Here is a 20,015-nt window from a genome sequence, read left to right on the forward strand (position 1 = left end):
AACATTCTCAGTATCTTGTTTGCCTTCTTTCTCTGGTGCTGTATCCCAAGGGTGGAGACAGCTATTTTCCTTCCTTCCTTCCTTTCTCCCAAACACAACACTGAGGCTGGTAACACATATTTGCTCCAATGTGGGGAACGTGAAATGATATTACTACCCCTAAAAGAAAACGGATTTAAATTGGGTAACAGACCTCAAATATTTCTTGGTTTCTTTGTTGTTTTTTACCAAAGCGGACCCCATCATAATCATATCTTTCCCAAGCCCTGGGTTGCCAGCTACTTGTTGCTATCTCATTTTCTCTTTCCTCTGGATTTCAGAACCTTAATGTCCCTCAGTATGCCAAGAGAAAAACTAAAAATTTCTTGTTATGTCATTTTACAGAACATTTTTTCTGTCCCTTTGATTCAAGCCCACCCTTCCAAACTTGTGGGTCAGATGGCTGTGGAGATTTGATAGACCTGTTTGTATGTGTAAAGTGCTATCCCGATAATCAACAGTTTTTCATATAATAACACAATCTTAGGATGTAGTTATAGCCTCTGCCTTAAAAGAACATCCCTTTGTTTCCTGTGACAATTATAACATAGATGCCAAAAGAAATGGAGACAGAACGTGTAGGAGTAAAATTTCTCCTGAGGTAGTATGATGGGATCTACAGCACAGGATTTGTAGCAAAAGTCTTGCCTTCTGTGAGATACTGGGGACACATGAAAGGATAGATAAAACTGGGAAGCAGGGAGGGAGGTCAGGTATGTTGAGATGCACAGAGTATCTGATGATATTTGCTATGAGCTTCATATTACTGCTATGCAAAGGGGGTAACCCCACTGTAAAGAAATTTGGAAGAGCAAACTGAACTCATAGTGAAAGTTGTAAACTAAGAAGCCAATGGTTGAAACTGAAAATGTAAATGTCAAAAAAAATTTCAATTTGAGCAATACTGAAAGTAAAGTTTCAGAGTTTAACTTGGAAGTTTTCTAGTTTAGGAGCCAAGCAGTGAAGGTGAGAGGTAGAGGAACAGTTGGAAAATGGAGACAGGCAGGGGAGGAGAGTTGTGTGTGAGGGAATTCCAATCTGAGTTGGAAGCAAAAGTAGAGATAGATAGATAGATAGATATATAGATAGATAGAACAAGAACATAAAATGCATAATTGCTGGTTACATTTTAAGCAACACCGGGGAGAAAGCAGAAAGCAACACTGCCAGGATTGTAACTCTTCTGGCTCTCTATACATGCTCAAAAACTTGATAAAATTGCACCGCCCAGAACTGCCTTCTAAGGCCATTCGGTTCTCTGCCAAATTTGGGTAATAAAAACAATCTGCAGGCTCTCTGGAAACAAAGTTGATGCTATTTAGGCAAGGAAGAAATTGAAACAGGATCCAAGGTAAGAATGAAAGCAATACTCTGGGTTTTGCAAAAGAAAATCTTGGGAAGCATGGAAAACTGTTGGTTTTTTAATTTTTACAAAATAAATCATTAGGCTGTTTTGTTATTATTAGTACCAAAAATAGAAGTTGATGATAATATTTTCTACTAGTTTGTAATTCTATTTTGTTTTCCTTTTATGATTTGTAAAATTATTAATGATTGCTTAGATAGACTATAATTGTCTATAATAAATGTTCCCTTCCCCTACACAATACCCCTAATGCTTATTCAAGGCAATCCTACTCACAATTGTTTACAAGTGGTTTTCAGTAAAAGGGAGATAAATAGAATAACTGAGAATTGTCACTCCCTCAAAAATAAACTATTTGTGAAAATGTAAGGAAGTGACAATATAAATGAGTAGTTTTAAAAACTCATTAATTTTGCTGCTATGCTTCATTTAGAGACTTGACTTTGAAGATTGTTTTCTTTCTTTACTCCTTGCTGTCCGCCTCATGGCATTTTTTCTCCTTTGGGTTTTTCTTTGCCTCATCTTATCACAGGTGAAAATATGTCTCCAGACTATTTTAACAAAGAAAACAGCATCACATCTGAAAGTACATACTGTGACTGCAATACGAGCTGTAGATTTGAGGGTGGCGTGTCCAGGGCTAGGTGCTGCTGGATTTTCTTCTCACTTTTGCCTCTGTGCTTGAATCACCCTTGGATGCCACCGTGGTCCTATGCTGTTCCCAGCATCCCTATCTACAGCTGCCCACATTTCTCTATCCAGTACTTGACCCTCCTCTTTTGATTTCCTTTCAGAAGTAGCACAACTCTATTTTTCAAAGTTTGAGGGCTTCAAGTGAATCACACAGCTGGATGATATCCTTAAACAAGCATGCTTAGCTAACAAGCATCACTCTCTTCAGCTGAAATTTCATATTTTCTCTATTCTTCTAAGAATGTGGGTTATGCTTCTGATCTCTGGTGACTTTTTAATTGATTTTCTCAATAATCTAAATGTTATCTCCTATCATTGTATAACTACCCTTTATCCTTTCCCATTTTCAGAATTCTGTCAGAACTTTCACTTAGGGATGAAATAATCAAGGATGAAAATAAAGGAAGGCATTTAGCATTGGAAGCTTCCATTTCTGTCCAGGTTCTGCCAAAGACTGAAAAACAGAACATGCAATTGATTGGGTCCTTACAACTAAGTCCCAAGAATGTACATAAACTTCAATTATGAAAAGTTCAGTTGTACCATGGAATTAAATCCTTACAGGGAAATAGCACATGGGAAGCAGCACTACAAGAAGAACAAATATATGCCAAGGAATACTATTATCAGTAAATATAGCAGCACAAGTCTATTCTAGAGATTTTTATATGGCATTAAATCACTATAAATATTGTGTGGGTAGCATTAGAGAAGAAAACATAGACAACAAGGATTATTTATGCTAATAAATCTGATTATATGTGGTCTTTTTTTAGAGATATGAGTGTGACTGTGCCAAAATCAATATATATTTTATTCAACAAGTTGAAATTTTGGCAAGCATAGTGGGAGTGAAGAGTGTCAGAATTCTCTTTCTTTGCATCTCAATTTGCAGCAAGGATATTTAGACTAGAACCCGGTGTGTGGAGCCGCAGGCGGAGGATTAGCCTATTGAGCCATGGGGCCGGCTTTTTTTTTTTTTTCTTTTATTTAGAAAGACTGAGATCAATAATTAATTCCTTGGACAGCAGAAAGAAACCCTAATCCCATCAACATCAACAACAGGATAATTGACTCAGGGACTTCAGGAAAATGTGGTAGAAACTCTAATCTCTTTGGTTTCCCTCTGGGTTCCTGGAGCTGATATCTGCATGCAAAAGGAACTTTTTAGGAGATTCAATTTAGAGGACAAAGTTCATTATGGCAAGGAATAAGGAGGTATGTATGGAAGGATCTGAGGCACTTCCCCCGGTAGAAGTCTCCTGGTGCATGCTGCCCTCACTGTTGGTGGACTACACTGTACCAATGAAGGTGTTTTTGTTTTATTTTGTATTTTTTAAAGGGAAGAATTTAATATAGCATAAAAAAACATTTCTAGGGGCAGACGGGACTCAAATCCATTATTGGTCATTGACCAGCTATGTGATTTGGGATCCCACTTATCTTTTCTGAGCCTAATTTTTTTTTCCTCTGCTATAAAATGTGAAAAAAAAACAAAACAGCAGCAACAATAAATTAAGAGAGAGATCTTCCTTCCATCCCCTAGTTCACTCACTAAATGCCTACAGGAACCAGCACTGGTGCCAGGAACTCCATCTGCGTCTCCCACATGGTTCCAGAGACCCAACCACTTAAGCCATCTGCTACTTCTCAGGGTACATTAGCAGGAAGATGAACTGGAAGTACCAGGTACAAAAACTGGCACTGTGATATGAGATGTGGGTGTCCTTAACCCACTGTGCCATGACACCTGCATCAGTAGCTTCTTTCTAAAGAGGGGACTATGTACTTTTTTCACTTGTTATTTCACTTGGGGACTTTTTATACCCAAACATGCAGGCATCCCAAGCAGAGGCTTAACCCATTGCTTGCCCCCAGCTTCCTGCATTTTCTCCCATAAGAAAAAAAGATTCACATTACCTGAATGTATGTATAGTAATATTTTTAATAAAGGGGGTACATATTTTTTCCTTACTCACTCTAGAAACAAATGGTTTGTGAAACTATAATCCTAATTGTCACTATGTAGTAGTCATTTAATATAGTAAGTTGGATGCTACTAACACAAGAGAACATAGCTGTTTTATCAAGAGGGTACCTGTAATGCTTACACCTGACTGTTCAATTATTATTAACTCCCATTATCTCAATCACAATTTCTCCTTAGTGTCATGAAGCCCATGAGAGCAGACTCAAAACACTTAGCATTAAAGTTATTTGCATTGAGACATGAGACTTGGTTAAAAAAAAAAGAAAGAAAACACATTTTCAGTCTTATCTTTAAGAGATATTTTCAACAGAATCTTTTCACTTTTTAATTTTCACCCCAAGTACAGTTACTCATTAACCAAGGCTAAGCCAAGTAAAAATCTCACATAAAGTTGGTGAAGTCAGCAGTTTGGGAGTAGATGGAACAGCCCATGGAGTAGGAAAGGTGGGAGACAAAGTCTTCTCATATGAGGATGGTCAAGTTTCCATACCTTTTTTTTAAAAATAAGATTTACTGATTGATTGATTGATTGATTGATTTGAAAGGTAGAGAGACTGAGAGAGATCTTCCATCCACTGATTAATTTCCCAAATGGCCACAGGCCAAAGCCAAGAGTCTTGGCCTGGGTCTCCCACATGGATGGCAGGGGCCCAAGAACTTGGGCCATCTTCCACTGTCCTCACAGGCACACTAGCAGGTTTTGGATTGGATGTGGAGTAGCCAGGACTCAAACCAGTGCTCCAATATGGGATATCAGTGTCACAAGCAGAGATTTAACCCTCTGTACCACAATGCCTGCCCCATCTTCTTCTGATTCCTTGTTCATTTCTAAAGCTGCCTTCAAAAGAAGCTTCTTAGCTTCCAGGATTAATTCCAGAAGTATCTAGTAACATTCTTATGCAATGAAAATAGAACTTAGGCACACTTTTATCACTAGCTCTAAACATGTATGTGTGGTAACTGGATTAAGTTTCTTCTTATTAATACGTGTTTGAGAAATATGTCATACCCAAATCAGCATGCATGCTTCTCTACAAATGAACAAATGTAAAGGCATACATTGCCTTCTACCTTAAAGAATACTTTCAAAATCCAAAGTTTTGCTTTATGAACATCTCATACTTCTCTTAAAAAATAAATCAGCTGATATAATTTAGTAATTTAGGATTCTGCAAATACTAAATTGTTTAAATCATATTAGGCTTTGGAATCTGAGTTCTATTCCCAGAGTCAACGTTGACATTAGTAAGCAAGGTATCACCTTCAGTTAAGCAATCAGTTGTGCCTGTATTGTTGCCAATTACAAATAATTCTCACACTTGGCATACTATTTATCTTGAATTATGCAATCATTCAACTTTTCCATAATACGTGAACACACATGAAATACTATCTTTTAATGAATAAATACATTGGCATAACCTTGCAAATTGCTTTACTTCATGCTCTAGGATATAGGGTTTGTTTGTTTTTTAAACAGACTTACAAAGGTAGGTCTAAAGCAGTGAACTGAAGCAAAACAGATTATAGATTTTTTTGTTCACTTGTGTGAACTGAAACATGACGCAATGTAGCCTGACACCTGCTTTTCCCTTCAGTATTTCTTTTTTTTTTTTTTTTTTTTTTTTTGACAGGCAGAGTGGACAGTGAGAGAGAGAGACAGAGAGAGAAAGGTCTTCCTTTGCCGCTGGTTCACCCTCCAATGGCCGCCGCTGCAGCCGGCGCACCGCGCTGATCCTGGCAGGAGCCAGGAGCCAGGTGCTTTTCCTGGTCTCCCATGGGGTGCAGGGCCCAAGCACCTGGGCCATCCTCCACTGCACTCCCTGGCCACAGCAGAGAGCTGGCCTGGAAGAGGGGCAACCGGGACAGAATCCGGCGCCCCAACCGGGACTAGAACCTGGTGTGCCGGCGCCGCAAGGTGGAGGATTAGCCTATTGAGCCACGGCGCCGGCTCCCTTCAGTATTTCTTTAGGAGAGGTTTGCATATGGTGAAATTTCCTCCACTGATTCGTCCCCTGTTGCCTTCTATAAAGTTCTGTGCTAGAATTCTTTTTTCGGTGATTCAGTTTAATCACATTTCTACAGCCATTCTCACTGTATCCTCAGCTGTCTTAAAGGCCAGAAGGAAACATGTCAAGGCTGCATCTCTTGCACCCAGCCAAAAATGTGAGCAGCTTCATTGGTTTCTGCAGATAGGACACTGCATTGTGTAGGAATGTCCCCAAAGAGGTATGAAAGTCCAGGCATGACACATAAGGAAAGCACCAAAAGGTTCCTGGATCAACTGGAACTGTACTTCTCTGCATACACTGGCTTTCTTTGTTGTTGTTTAGTATTTTGAAGAAACACCGGCAGGACAGAAGAAAGAGCAATCACAGCGACTGCTCTGTGAGCTGAAAGATCTGAAATCAGGCCCTGGTTCTACCAGGTGCCCACTCACTATCTGTGTGACTTCAGATAAGGTCCTTCCTCCTCTGTAAAATACAGAGATTTAGGCTGCCTTTGAGGTTTTTAATAGTACTCAAAGGACTGCGGAGCTGCTTCGGTGGTTCTCAATTATCTGATGTTAATTCCACAGGTTCTGGGGCTATTCTAACACCATAAATATCCATCCCTGAGCCCACTCAGATCTTCTGGGGTTTTCTTTTTATTTTTTTTTTTGAGGGGGCAGAGGCACATAGCATAGTGGTTAAGATGTCCATGACCCCCAAAACAAAAAAAGATGCCCACATCCTACATTGGCTCCCAGGTGGGCATTTGGAGAGAATGAAACAACCCAATGGAAGTCTGTCTATCTTTCTCCTTCTCTCTCTTTTGTTGTGATTTACTGGAATTCTGGGATAAGAAATGGTGAGAATTAGGATCTTTCAACAATTCTGGAACGTTCTCAGTCATTGTATATTCAAATATTATTCCTTCGTACTCTGGCATGTCCTTCCATAATTCCAAATAGATTCCAGATTCACATTAAACTCTCTCAGTATGTCCTCCAAATATCTTACCCCCCACCTTTTTTTTTGACAGGCAGAGTGGACAGTGAGAGAGAGAGACAGAGAGAAAGGTCTTCCTTTTGCTGTTGGTTCACCCTCCAATGGCTGCCGCGGCCAGCGCACCGCGCTGATTCGAAGGCAGGAGCCAGGTGCTTCTCCTGGTCTCCCATGGGGTGCAGGGCCCAAGCACTTGGGCCATCCTCCACTGCACTCCCAGGCCATAGCAGAGAGCTGGCCTGGAAGAGGGGCAACCGGGACAGAATCCGGCTCCCCGACCGGGACTAGAACCCGGTGTGCCGACACCATTAGGCGGAGAATTATCCTATTGAGTTGCAGTGCCGGCCACCACCTCTACATGGTTCTGGGTGGTATTCTAAAGAAAATCTTCAGACATGTTTTCTAAATCACTGAACACTGTCACCTTTCCGATGTTTAATTGATCCACTGAATTATTTTGTGATTTTCTTATTGTAAATTTTGATACTAGGTATGACTGAATTGCCCTTAGGCTATGTAATAACATTTAAAACTTTTAGAGTTATTCACTCTAAACCCTGAAATTTAAAAAAGAATGTAAGTAAATAAACATTTGGTATAAGTTGTTTGAAAATAATTCTTAATGCATCATGGAAAATTGAATTATTTGTATAAAGGGAACAGATTTCATGTATTTCAAATATAGCTTTAAGAACATAATGATTGGGCTGGCACTATGGCGCAGAGGGTTAAAGCCCTGGCCTGTAGCGCTGGCATCCCATATGGGCACCCGTTCAAGTCCCCGCTGCTCCACTTCTGATCCAGCTCTCTGCTATGGCCTGGGAAAGCAGTAGAAGATGGCCTGGGTCCTTGGGCCCCTGCACCCACATGGGATACCTGGAAGAAGCTCTTGGCTCCTGGCTTCGAATCAGCTTAGCTGTGGCCATTATGGTCATTTGGGGAGTGAACTACCTCTCTTGAACTCTGTTTTTCAAATAAATAAAATAAATCTTTCTTTAAAAAAGAACATAATGATACTTCCAACCATCCCTTTCTTCTCACCCTCTCCCCTCCTTCCTTTCTTACTTTTCTTTAGATTTTCTTCAATGACCAAGTTTCTTATTTTTTTAAGGTTTATTTCTTTATTTGAAAGTCAGAGTTAGAGAGAGAGAGAGAAACAGAGAAAAGAGATTTTCTATTTGCTAGTTCACTCCCTAGATGGCCACAATAGCCAGGGCTGGGCCAGCACAAAGCCAGAAGCTTCTTCCAGGTCTCCCATGTGCATAGCAGGAGCCCAAACACTTGGGCCATCTCCCACTGCTTTTACCAGGGAGTTGGATTAGAAGTGGAGCGTCCAGGATTTGAACTGACTTGCTATGCCACAATAGTGGCCCCTGGATAACATACTTTCAATTTATAATCATAAGATTAATCCTCCACTAAATAATTCAACAAGTCATAAACAGACCACTGTTCCTAAGGAGTATAGGCAAAGGCTACAAACAATAATATCTCAAGATGACAATTCCACTCAACACATTACTTTTTTGTACTCCCTGTATTAGTTACCACAAATTAGAGAAAAGATATTTGTCTCTTTAGGACAGTCTTATTTCACTAAGCATAATGATCTCCAATTGCATCCATTTTCTTGTGAAAAACAACACTTCATTCTTTTTATGACAAAGCATTATTCCATCATGTATATATAAAACATTTTCTTTATCCATTCATCAGTTGATGGACATCTGGGTTGATTTCATATCTTATGTATTCTATGAACTAAGCTGGTATAAACATGGGTGTATAGATAATTCTTTGATATGCTGATTTCATTTTCTTTAGGTAAATCCCTGAGAGTGGGATGACTGGGTCATTTGGTAGGTCACTATTCAGATTCCTCAGGAATCTCCATACTGTCTTCCATAATGATTGTACTAGTTTACATTCCCACTAACAGTGTATTAGAGTACCTTTTTCTCCACATCCTCGCAAGTATTTGTTATTTTTTTATTTTTGGATGATAGCCATTCTAACTGGGTGAGGGGATCCACTGCATTTTAATTTCAATAGTATGTTTTTAATTCCCAGAAATTCTATCTGGATCATCTCAAAGATAGTTGTTCCCCATTTTCTATCATTTTAAGAACCTATCTAAACATATTATGATCAATTATTTAAGATGACATTTCTGATTGTTCTAAGACATGAAGCCTTGGGTTGGTTTCTATTACCTGTTCCTTCTGTGGACTCTCACTATGGTGTCTCATATTCTTGCTTGTTTATAAATTTGGATTGTAAAGTATTTATTTGCCCTGGAAATTTTTCAAAGGGAATACTTGATGATTTGGGTTGCAGCTGAGTTCTTCAAGATAAGATTTGTGTTTTCCTTTCTCATTTGTCTTAGGACACTACCACTATAAAACCACTTTATAGTTATTCTCAATTTCGATCATTTGGAGGCATCAGGAAGTATGATTTCAAACTGTAAATCTATGGAGGAAGCTAACTTGTCATGAGAAGATAAATTTTCAGAGAAAGTGTTTCCTTCCATCCAGGGCTGGAGTGGGAATAAACAAGCTTCCTATTTATTTTTTTCTGTAAGTGGGGCTCGTTTATCTCAGTCACTTTTCCATTGTGAATTTAGTCCTTTGGGAGTCTAGGTTGATGCAGCAGTTCCCATATCTTCTCCATTTTCATGCCAGCTCAACAATGTGATTGTTTTTTGAAATATTTCATTTAGTACTTTTGTTTCAGCATATTCTTTTTTGACAGGCAGAGTTAGACAGTGAGAGAGAGAGAGACAGAGAGAGAAAGGTCTTCCTTTTTCCGTTGGTTTACCCCCCAAGTGGCCACTACGGCCGGCGCACTGCACTGATCCGAAGCCAGGAGCCAGGTGCCCCCTCCTGGTCTCCCGCGCGGGTGCAGGGCCCAAGTACTCGGGCCATCCTCCACTGCCCTCCCGGGCCACAGCAGAGAGCTGGACTGGAAGAGGAGCAACTGGGACAGAATCTGGCGCACTGACCGGAACTAGAACCCGGGGTGCCGGTGCCGCCGGCGGAGGATTAGCCTAGTGAGCCGCGGTGCCAGCCTGTTTCAGTATTTTTACAGGACAGTTTTTCATGGTAACCTAATACATTATTACATTGAAAACAGACTCTCTTGATTAATTGACTTAATAATAAGCAAATGTAAATTTTAAATTATAAACATTTATACTAATAAAGGAATTAATTTTGTTATTTTTTAAAAAGATTTATTTTATTTATTTGAAAGAGTTACAGAGAGAAGTAGAGACACAAAGAGAGGTCTTCCATCTGATGGTTCACTCCCTAGATGGTCACAATGGCCAGAGCTGCGCCGATCCAAAGCCAGGAGCTTCTTTCAGGTCTCCCACATGGCTGCAGGGCCCAAGATCTTGGGCCATCTTCTACTGCTTTTCCAGGCCATAGCAAAGAGCTACATCTGAAGAGGAGCAGCTGGGACTAGAACCGGCACCCATATGGAATTCCAGTGCTTCAGGCCAGGACTTCAACCCCCTGTGCCACAGCACTGGCCCCAATTTTGTTATTTTTTAAATCTACTATTGCTCTTTGTAATTTTTTTTTCAGAAAAGGATTCTACTTCATAAAAAGGTTTTTTAAACTCCTTCCTCCAGCCATAAAGGTAATAATTTCTTCTTTTGATGTTGCTATATCTGTTCAGTAGCCAGACTGCCACAAGTGGTGTAGCAACTGGGCCACAGTCTAGTAACCTCTCTTCTAGGATCAAATTATGGCATGCACCTAATGCCATGCCTTCAAACTTTAATTTACCTAGTAGCAAAATCTCTTCTTTTAAAAAGATTCTATGTTATTTATTTGAAAAGCAGAGAGACATAGAAAGAGGGAGAAATAGAGAAAGAAAGAGATCTTCCATTTGCTAGTTCACTGCCCAAATGGCCACCAAGGCCAGGGTCAGGTGCTAGACCAGGCTGTATGGACCGTGAATGATATTATAAATATCCAAATGGCTCTTGGCAGAAAAAAAAAGGTTCCCCATATCTGCCCTAGAAGCATAGACCATAGACCATCCAGAAAATCAGTCGCTTTTTTTTTTTAAAAAAAGATTTTCAATTTGAAAGAGTTACACAGAGAGAGGAGAGGAAGAGAGAGAGAGAGGTCTTCCATCCAATGGTTCACTCCCCAATTGGCCGCAACGGCCAGAGCTGCACCGATCCGAAGCCAGGAGCCAGGAGCTTCTTCCGGGTCCCCCATGCAGGTGCAGAGGCCCAAGGACTTGGGCCATCTTCTACTGATTCCCCAGGCCATAGCAGAGCTGGATTGGAAGTGGAGCAGCTGGGTCTCAAACCAGTGCCCATATGGGATGCAGGCGCTTCAAGCCAGGGCATTAACTTGCTGTGCCACAGCGCCAACCCCTGATCAGCAGCTTTAAATGCATCAGAAAGTACATTAGCCCAAGTAGAAAACCTGGGTTCTGTGAGGCTAAGCCATATAAAAACTGTCAATTGTTACTGCAAGTTCAGTCCTATCAATGGCGCCAAGTCAAAATAACAAAGGACAATGTTTGAGGATAAAGGAAACAAAATTTATTCTATTGACAGAATGAGGAGGCAGCAGACAGACCTATCAAGAACTACCATCCTCCAGAGTAAGGACAGTTCATGGTTTTTAAGGAGTTCAGACAGGGAAGCTGTGCTTGGAAAAACATGACAAATAACCGGTGCTGTGGCACAGGTTAATCCTCTGCCTGTGGTGTCGGCATCCCATTTGAGCACCAGTTCTAGTCCTGGCTGTTCTTCTTCAGATCCAGCTCTCTGCTATTGGCCAGGGACAGCAGTGGAAAATGGTCCAACTGCTTGGGCCAATGCACCAACCTAGGAGACCCAGAAGAAGCTCCTGACTCCTGGCTTCGGGTTGGCTCAGCTCTGGCCTTTGCAGCCATTTGGGGAGTGAACCAACAGAGCAACGACCTTTCTCTCTGTCTCTCCCTCTCACTGTCTGTAACTCTACCTCTCAAATAAAGAAAATATATAAAAAAAAATTAGAGATGGGGCCCAGGAATAAATATCCAAACACTGAAACTGATTGTGGATCCAACAACAGGATGTTTTTCATAAATCTCAAACATCAGTGCAGTTTCTTGAGGAACAAGCTTAAGGAGAACTGATGGCTTGGTCTTAACATGGGTGAAACATAACAGCACCTTCTGCAAGGTGAGGAGCTGTACACTCTTTTGCTAGAATCTGAAAGAAGCAAAGGATTGTGTGAAGAGATTCTATGTTTCATTAACCATAATGAGGCTCATTCAGTTTATGATTAGTAAGGTTTATTGTGCCCTTAGTCACCTGCATTCATTATACCCTGTTAGTCTATAGGTCAAAGGTGATGAAGTAATGCCTATTTCAGACAGGCCACCCCAAAGCTCCAACTCCACTGCTCTTTAGATCTTTGTTGCTCAGGGAAGGTCCCCACATCTGTCCAGTGGTTGACATTACCTAATTTACAGGGACTTTCCAAAAACTGATCCAAATTACATACCACTGAGCTTTTGATAATTTCTGAGAAAGAAAAATGAGTAAGACATAGTCATCTAGCAGTTCCCAAGGAGCTAGCAGTCCAGTGGAGGAAACAAACAGTGTTGGATATAGTTAAGTTCCTATAGGAGGAAGCAATAAAATCTGTTGATTTTGAATTGTTATGGACATAATAACATTTTAATTGGGCTCGAGAGAGGAAATACCTAGAAGTGGAATGGAAAGAGGCATCGGCAGCAAGGAAAACAGCCAAAAAAGGTAAGGAAGTGTGAAAGTGCATGGCGAACTGAGGAACAAGGCAATCTTGTGGGTCTAAAATGTAGTGTGGAGAGAGGGGAAAGGTTTGAAAGGCTGACAGGGCAGGAGGTGGCAATATTTTAAAAAGATTTGGGGGGGCCAGCGCTGTGGCGTGGCAGGTAAAGTCACTGCCTGCAGTGCTAGCATTCCATATGGGCACTGATTCAAGCACCAGCTGCTCCACTTCCGATCCAGCTCTCTGCTATGGCCCGGCAAAGCCTAAGCCCTTGGGCCTCTGCACTCACATGGGAGACCCATGGGTGTTAAATGAAGATTGCCTATTTACAGCCAGTCTCATGTGCAAAATCTTCAATGGCAGGTAGTTGAAGACTCCTATTCTTTGTTTGTTTAAAGATTTCTATTTATCTGAGAGGTAGAGTTACAGTCAATGAGAGGGAGAGATGGAGAGATAGGTCTTCCATTTGCTGGTTCAATCCCCAAATGGCCACTATGGCAGGCGCTGTGCCGATCCGAAGCCAGGATCCAGGAGCTTCTTCCTGGTCTCCCATGTGGGTGCAGGGGCCCAAGCACTTGGGCCATCCTCCACTGCCTTCCTGGGCCACAGCAGAGAGCTGGACTGGAAGAGGAGCAATCAGGACTAGAACCCGACGTCCATATGGGATGCCAGCACCACAGGCGGAGGATTAACCAAGTGAGCCACAGCACTGGCCCCCAGAGAAAATGTTTCAAATAATGCTCTGCACAAGTAGATACCAAGTACTGAGGTAACACTAATATGCTGGTTTTATTTTGTCTAAGACTAATTATGCCTTATGGAAAAAGTTTTCAAGGTCATTTTTAAAAAGTTGGATTTTCAGATAAATCTAGGAAATATTCTAGTCTATATCCTATGTCATGGAGAGTCAGAGCTCACATTAATTTAGCAAAGTTTTTGACAATCCTTCATTGAAGAATCATGAATACCTTTAACTGATTTTTAAAATAATTATGTGATATCATGACCTCTCCCAGTATTTCACAGATTAGCTTCCCAGAACATTTGGAAGAACTCTGCTCCATACCAACAATACCTATTATAGTTGAATAACGTACACAAGAAGCTGAACCTACCATATTTATGATGGAGTCATTGACATGGAGAAAGCTGGAAGTTGTTTTAGAATTATATAAGTGAAAAGTGTAATCAAGAAATATTTTCAAATCCCATTCGGAAAAACAAAACATCTTTTAAATAACCTACACTAATGTTGGGCTAGTTCTGGCCTCACGGCACTTTGTCTGCGCTATTATAATTGACGGGCTAACTTAAGGGTGGGTAATGTTCAGCCCATGGGGAGCATAAGGCCCACGAAATCATTTGCTTGGGCCCCGCCAAGGCAACTACAAGTAGGACTCAAAATTCAATAAATTGACAGCAGGCTAATTTTTAAGTTGATAATTTTGTTTGTCCTGTAAATGATGTTGTAAATATCCAAATGGCCTTTGGCAGAAAAAAGATTCCCCACTAATCTTTGTTCTCTCTTCTTTGCTTCCTTCTGGATGATGTTTCACACAGTCATAAAATCATATTCATAAAACACATGCTAAATGATGTTTAAAACTTTCTGTAAAAGCTTTCAGAAGATTCCTGTCATGTATAGGATAAAATTCAAACTCCTCACTGCAGCATTTGCAGCTCTCTCCATGTTGGTTCCAGGGTAAAATATGGTGAAACTTCACTCATCTAAATTAGGTTAAAAATGTAGCCTGGATAAACATTTAGGAAGAAAAACTCTCCATTTTATTCCATATACTAAAATAGTAATGAATCAATCAAGTATAATAAATACAATAATATCTTGAATAATAAAATCTTAGAAAATAGCAGAAGTAAATTTATTTATAATCTTGGAGAAGCAAAGAACTTTTGTAGCAGGACGTAAAACCCAGAAATCCTAAAAGAAAACTTGAATAAATTTTTCCACATAATATTTGAAAACGTATGCTTTGGTATGCTATTAAAAAGCCTAATGACAAACAACACTGTAGAAAAAGCTATATCACATATCTTAGCCAAGTATTTAATTTCTTTTTTTTTGTTTGTTTTTATTTCATAAATTATTTTTATTTTTTTTTAACTTTTATTTAATGAATATAAATTTCCAAAGTACGATTTATGGATTACAATAGCTTCCCCCACATACTGTCCCTCCCACCCACTACCCTCCCCTTTCCCACTCCCTCTCCCCTTCCATTCACATCAAGATTCATTTTCGATTAACTTAATATACAGAAGATCAGCTTAGTATACATTAAGTAAGGATTTCAACAGTTTGCTCTCACACAGAAACATAAAGTGAAAAATAATAGATGATTTTTTTTAAGTGATGATGAAATCAGAGCAGACCTATTGTCATGTTTAATCCCAGTGAGAGTCAAGTTGGGAGTTGATAATTTCTTTTTTTTTTTTTTTTTTTTTTACAGAGGATCAGTTTAGTATACATTAAGTAAAGATTTCAACAGTTTGCACCCCCATGAAAACACAAAGTGAAATATATTGTTTGAGTACTCGTTATAGCATTAAATCTCAATGCACAGCACATTAAGGACAGAGATCCTACATGAGGAGTAAGTGCACAGTGACTCCTGTTGTTGACTTTACCAATTGACACTCCTGTCTATGGCATCAGTAGTCTCCCTATGCTCCGGTCATGAGTTTCCAAGGCTATGGAAGCCCTCTGAGTTCTCCGATTCTTATCTTGTTTAGACAAGGTCATAGTCAAAGTGGAAGTTCTCTCCTCCCTTCAGAGAAAGGTACCTCCTTCTTTGAAGACCTGTTCTTTCCACTGGGATCTCACTCACAGAGATCTTTTGCCAGAGTGTCTTGGCTTTCCATGCCTGAAATACTCTCATGGGCTTTTCAGCCAGATCCGAATGCCTTTAGGGCTGATTCTGAGACCAGAGTGCTATTTAGGACATCTGCCATTCTATGAGTCTGCTGAGTATCTCACTTCCCATGTTGGATCACTCTCCCCTTTATTTATTCCATCGGTTAGTGTTAGCAGGTACTAGACTTGTTTATGTGCTCCCTTTGACTCTTAGTCCTTTCATTATGATCAATTATGAACTGAAATTGATCACTTGGAATAGTGAGATGGCATTGGTACATGCCACCTTGATGGGATTAAATTGGAATCCCCTGGTATGTTTTTAACTCTACCATTTGGGGCAAGTCAGCTTGAGCATGTCCCAAATTATACATCTCTTCCCTCTCTTATTCCCACTCTTATGTTTAACAGGGATCACATTTCAGTTAATTTTTAACACTTAAGAATAACTGTGTATTAATTACAGAATTAAACCAGTCATATTAAGTAGAACAGACAAAAAAACTACTAAGAGGGATAATGTATTAAGTTGTTCATTAACAGTCAGGGCTATGCTGATCAAGTCACTGTTTCCCATAGAGTCCGTTTCACTTCAGGAGGTTTCCTTTTTGGTGTTCAGTCAGTTGTCACCGATCAGGGAGAACATATGGTATTTGTCCCTTTGGGACTGGCTTATTTCACTCAGCATGATGTGTTCCAGATTCCTCCATTTTGTTGCAAATGACTGGATTTCGTTGTTTCTTACTGCGGTATAGTATTCTAAAGAGTACATATCCCATAATTTCTTTATGCAGTCTATCGTTGATGGGCATTTAGGTCGGTTCCAGATCTTAGCTACTGTGAATTGAGCTGCAATAAACATTAGGCTGCAGACCGCTTTTTTGTTTGCCAATTTAAATTCCTTTGGGTAGATTCCAAGGAGTGGGATGGCTGGGTCGAACGGTAGGGTTATATTCAGGTTTCTGAGGAATCTCCAGACTGACTTCCATAGTGGCTTGACCAGTTTGCATTCCCACCAACAGTGGGTTAGTGTCCCTTTTTCCCCACATCCTCGCCAGCATCTGTTGTTGGTAGATTTCTGAATGTGAGCCATTCTAACCGGGGTGAGGTGAAACCTCATTGTGGTTTTGATTTGCATTTCCCTGATTATAATTTCTTTTTTTTAAAATGACTTGGCCAGCCCAGCTCAACAGGCTAATCCTCCGCCAAGCAGCGCTGGCACACCAGGTTCTAATCCCGGTCAGGGCGCCGGATTCTGTCCCGGTTGCCCCTCTTCCAGGCCAGCTCTCTGCTGTGGCTTGGGAAGGCAGTGGAGGATGGCCCAAGTGCTTAGGCCCTGCACCCGCATGGGAGACCAGGAGAAGCACCTCGCTCCTGCCTTCGGATCAACGCAGTGCGCCGGCCGCAGCGCGCCGGCCGCGGCGGCCATTGGAGGGTGAACCAATGGCAAAAGGAAGACCTTTCTCTCTGTCTCGCGCTCTCTCTCTCCTCACTGTCCACTTTGCCTGTCCAAAAAAAAAAAAAAAGACTTAAAATTCTTTAAACTTTCTGAAGAAAGGCAATTAAAATGGTCTATGACTTTATATCCTCTATATTGTATAAAAAGCACTACATAGAGCCCATGTCATAAAATTTTTATTAAAAAATTAATGATTAACCAAATCTAAATCCTTAAAAATGCTACCACAAAAATAACCTGAAAGCTCTGTTTAGAATTTGGGGATATGCTGCCATACATTCTAATCCATTCAATGAGCTCTATTTGCGTTACCATATTCATCACATGCTGTCACCCAATGTTGCTTAATCTGTGTGTATGCATATAAATAGAATTGTAATGAAACTGCATTAACTACTACCAAGTATTTCCTGAGGGAAACCGTAGAATATCAGACAGTCCTTCAGATTTGTAACTTAGGTAAGTATCATAATCAGTGTGCAATAATTTTTGCTGCATCTCATTGCGGAAAAATAGCAAAAAGAAACCAGTGATATTGATATTGTCATGTACTAAAACATTTCTGATATAAAAATAGGGGAGTAAGCAATAAGTATTAGTCTGACAACTGGTAAAAACAGTGTTTGTGTTTATCAAGGTAAAATAAGATAAAATTTACCTTCTAATAAATCCTTTAATCCAAGAACTCCATGGTTCTCTCTTATCCTGCTAGAAGAGCTGATTGAGAAGATGTTTTAAGAGATTTAAATTATAACAACACCTGGAACAATTTTTAATATAGCAAAACAAAAGACCAATGCTTTTTTAAAAAAAAGGTAATAATTACTGATAGAATTTCAAGCAATACCAGAGAAGATTTAAGACTGGAGGGGAGGAGTGGATATTTAGCTTAGTGGTTAAGATGGACTTAAGCCCATTTCAGAATGCCTAGGTTCAGTGCTCAGCTCCAGCTCTTGACCCTGCCTTCTTGCTTGTCTGGACCCTGAGAGCAGCAGTGATGATTCTAATGGTTGGATTCCTGCAACACATGGAGACCTGGGCTGGGTTCTCAGTTCCCAGTTTTTGCCTGGCCTACCTCTGGCCATTGCAGGAATGTAGGTGTTCCTTTGTCTTATTGTATATGCTTGTCTAATTTCCCCTAAAGTGCAATACCAATATTTATTTGTTTTATACTGTAGTATAACAAAACAATCTCAGGATTCCTGTACCAATAGTACCATTAACAATAAATTCAGGGGCCAGTGCTATGGTGTAGTGGGTAAAGCCGACAACTACAATGCCAGCATCCTGTATGGGCATCATTTCGAGCCCTGGCTTCTCTACTTCTGATCCAGCTCTCTGCTATGACCTGGGAGAGCAGCAGAAGATGGTCCAAGTCCTTGAGCCCCTGCACCCACATGGGAGATCCAGAAGCAGCTCCCGACTTCTGCCTTAGGATAGGTATAGCTCTGGCCATTGCTGCCATCTGGGGAGTGAACCAGTGGATGGAAGACCTCTCTGTCTCTCTCTCTACCTCTGCCTCTCTGTAACTCTGTCTTTTAAATAATTAAATAAATAAATAAATCTTTAAGAAAATAAATTTACTTAGTAAAGTTTTAAGTTTTTTTTGCGGTTCTTCTTGTCCTATAACTATATGCTAGTATGAATATAGCCAGAATACTATGCTCAAATTTTACCAAAATAATTATTTTCTTTATTGGGTTATGTTATCAATTTCATACTGAGCTAGCCACAGGTTTTATTCTGTTTTCAAATTGGAACAATTGAACTAATATTATATTTTAATCCTGCAGAAACCTAAAAGATGACTAAAACGAAGTATGCAACCATCGAAAATTCCCGAGCAAGGCCAAATGGCACATCAGGCAATGGCTTGGTAAAACCTGCCAAGCTGAGAAGTAAGGACTTAAGCATTCCTGAGTGTTTTACATGTTTTTAAAATTTGTTATCAAATCTTTTTCTAATATTCATAATGCTACCTTACCCAAACTTATATGTAGGAGCTGAAATAAAAAGGGATGGCCCAAAGGGCACAATATGTCAGCACTTACCAGTTTTGAACAGACTATATACAATGCAACTTTTACTTATTTGATATATCATGGGACAGAAATAGCTTAGATAACGTGACCTTTAAATAGTGATACATTTGAATGTAACTTTTTATATCAGTCCCTTTGCTCTATATATCTCCTGCCACCAAATCCCCAACACTTTTTCTCTGGTTAACTAACAAAATTCTACACTGACTTATTTTCATTTAACAAACATTTATTAAGGCGGAGGATTAGCCTATTGAGCCACGGCGCCAGCCATGCCAGTGGTCTTTCTCTCTCACTGTCCACTCTGCCTATCAAAAAAAAAAAAAAAAAAAAAAAAAAAAAAAAAAAAAAAGACCACTGGCATATCAAGTACATGGTCTTGCGACTTGATAAAGGCAATAATAACAAATGAATATATCTGAATAATCCAGGCTCCAAATAAAGCAGAACTAACCAAATAATGCTTAAGTCTGTTCAGTTGCAAACCCAAAGAGTTTATAATAGGATGAATGGTAAACAACATCAAATAGTAGCTATAGCTCTGAGGTGAAAGGGCTATATACATCATTGACTCTTCAACCTATCCTAGGATGGAATGATATAAATTTATACTTATATTTTTCATATAGGAAAAGTAAAACAAAAGTAATAGAGCCCTAGTGGACTGAAGACAATATGGAGGATGAGGAATGACACATTCTGAGTCTCTGGCTCACCAACACTGTTGCTTGGTAGCCAGAGAAAACACCATGGTTTCCTTGTTAACTGTGGTTCTTTAATTTCCAGGAAATAATAGTTA

General features: G+C 39.9%; 1 protein-coding gene and 1 long non-coding RNA gene across 13 annotated transcripts in view; one reads left to right on the forward strand and one right to left on the reverse strand.

Moving 5' to 3' along the window:
* The window catches only part of LOC127491074 (uncharacterized), a 189,828-nt gene that overhangs the window by 167,539 nt on the left and 2,274 nt on the right, over positions 1–20,015 (reverse strand). The window lies entirely within an intron of this gene.
* Positions 1–20,015, forward strand: part of IL33 (interleukin 33) — a 48,581-nt gene that overhangs the window by 14,432 nt on the left and 14,134 nt on the right. Inside the window, exons 1-3 of one of the 11 annotated variants that reach the window (XM_008255000.4) lie at positions 1,319–1,390; positions 10,666–10,720; positions 18,968–19,072. The exons of 1 other annotated variant lie outside the window; for it this stretch is intronic. In XM_008255000.4, the coding sequence (XP_008253222.2) occupies positions 18,979–19,072 (94 nt within the window). In that variant the 5' untranslated portion in view covers positions 1,319–1,390; positions 10,666–10,720; positions 18,968–18,978. Of the gene's footprint in view, positions 1–702; positions 1,391–3,238; positions 3,317–3,644; positions 3,788–9,461; positions 9,655–10,665; positions 10,721–18,967; positions 19,073–20,015 lie in introns of those variants that run through there. 9 more of the 11 variants (XM_070051852.1, XM_051845861.2, XM_070051857.1 and 6 more) reach the window with 9 other exon arrangements.

This window comes from Oryctolagus cuniculus, chromosome 1, assembly GCF_964237555.1.
Source record: "Oryctolagus cuniculus chromosome 1, mOryCun1.1, whole genome shotgun sequence".
Lineage (NCBI taxonomy): Eukaryota > Metazoa > Chordata > Mammalia > Lagomorpha > Leporidae > Oryctolagus > Oryctolagus cuniculus.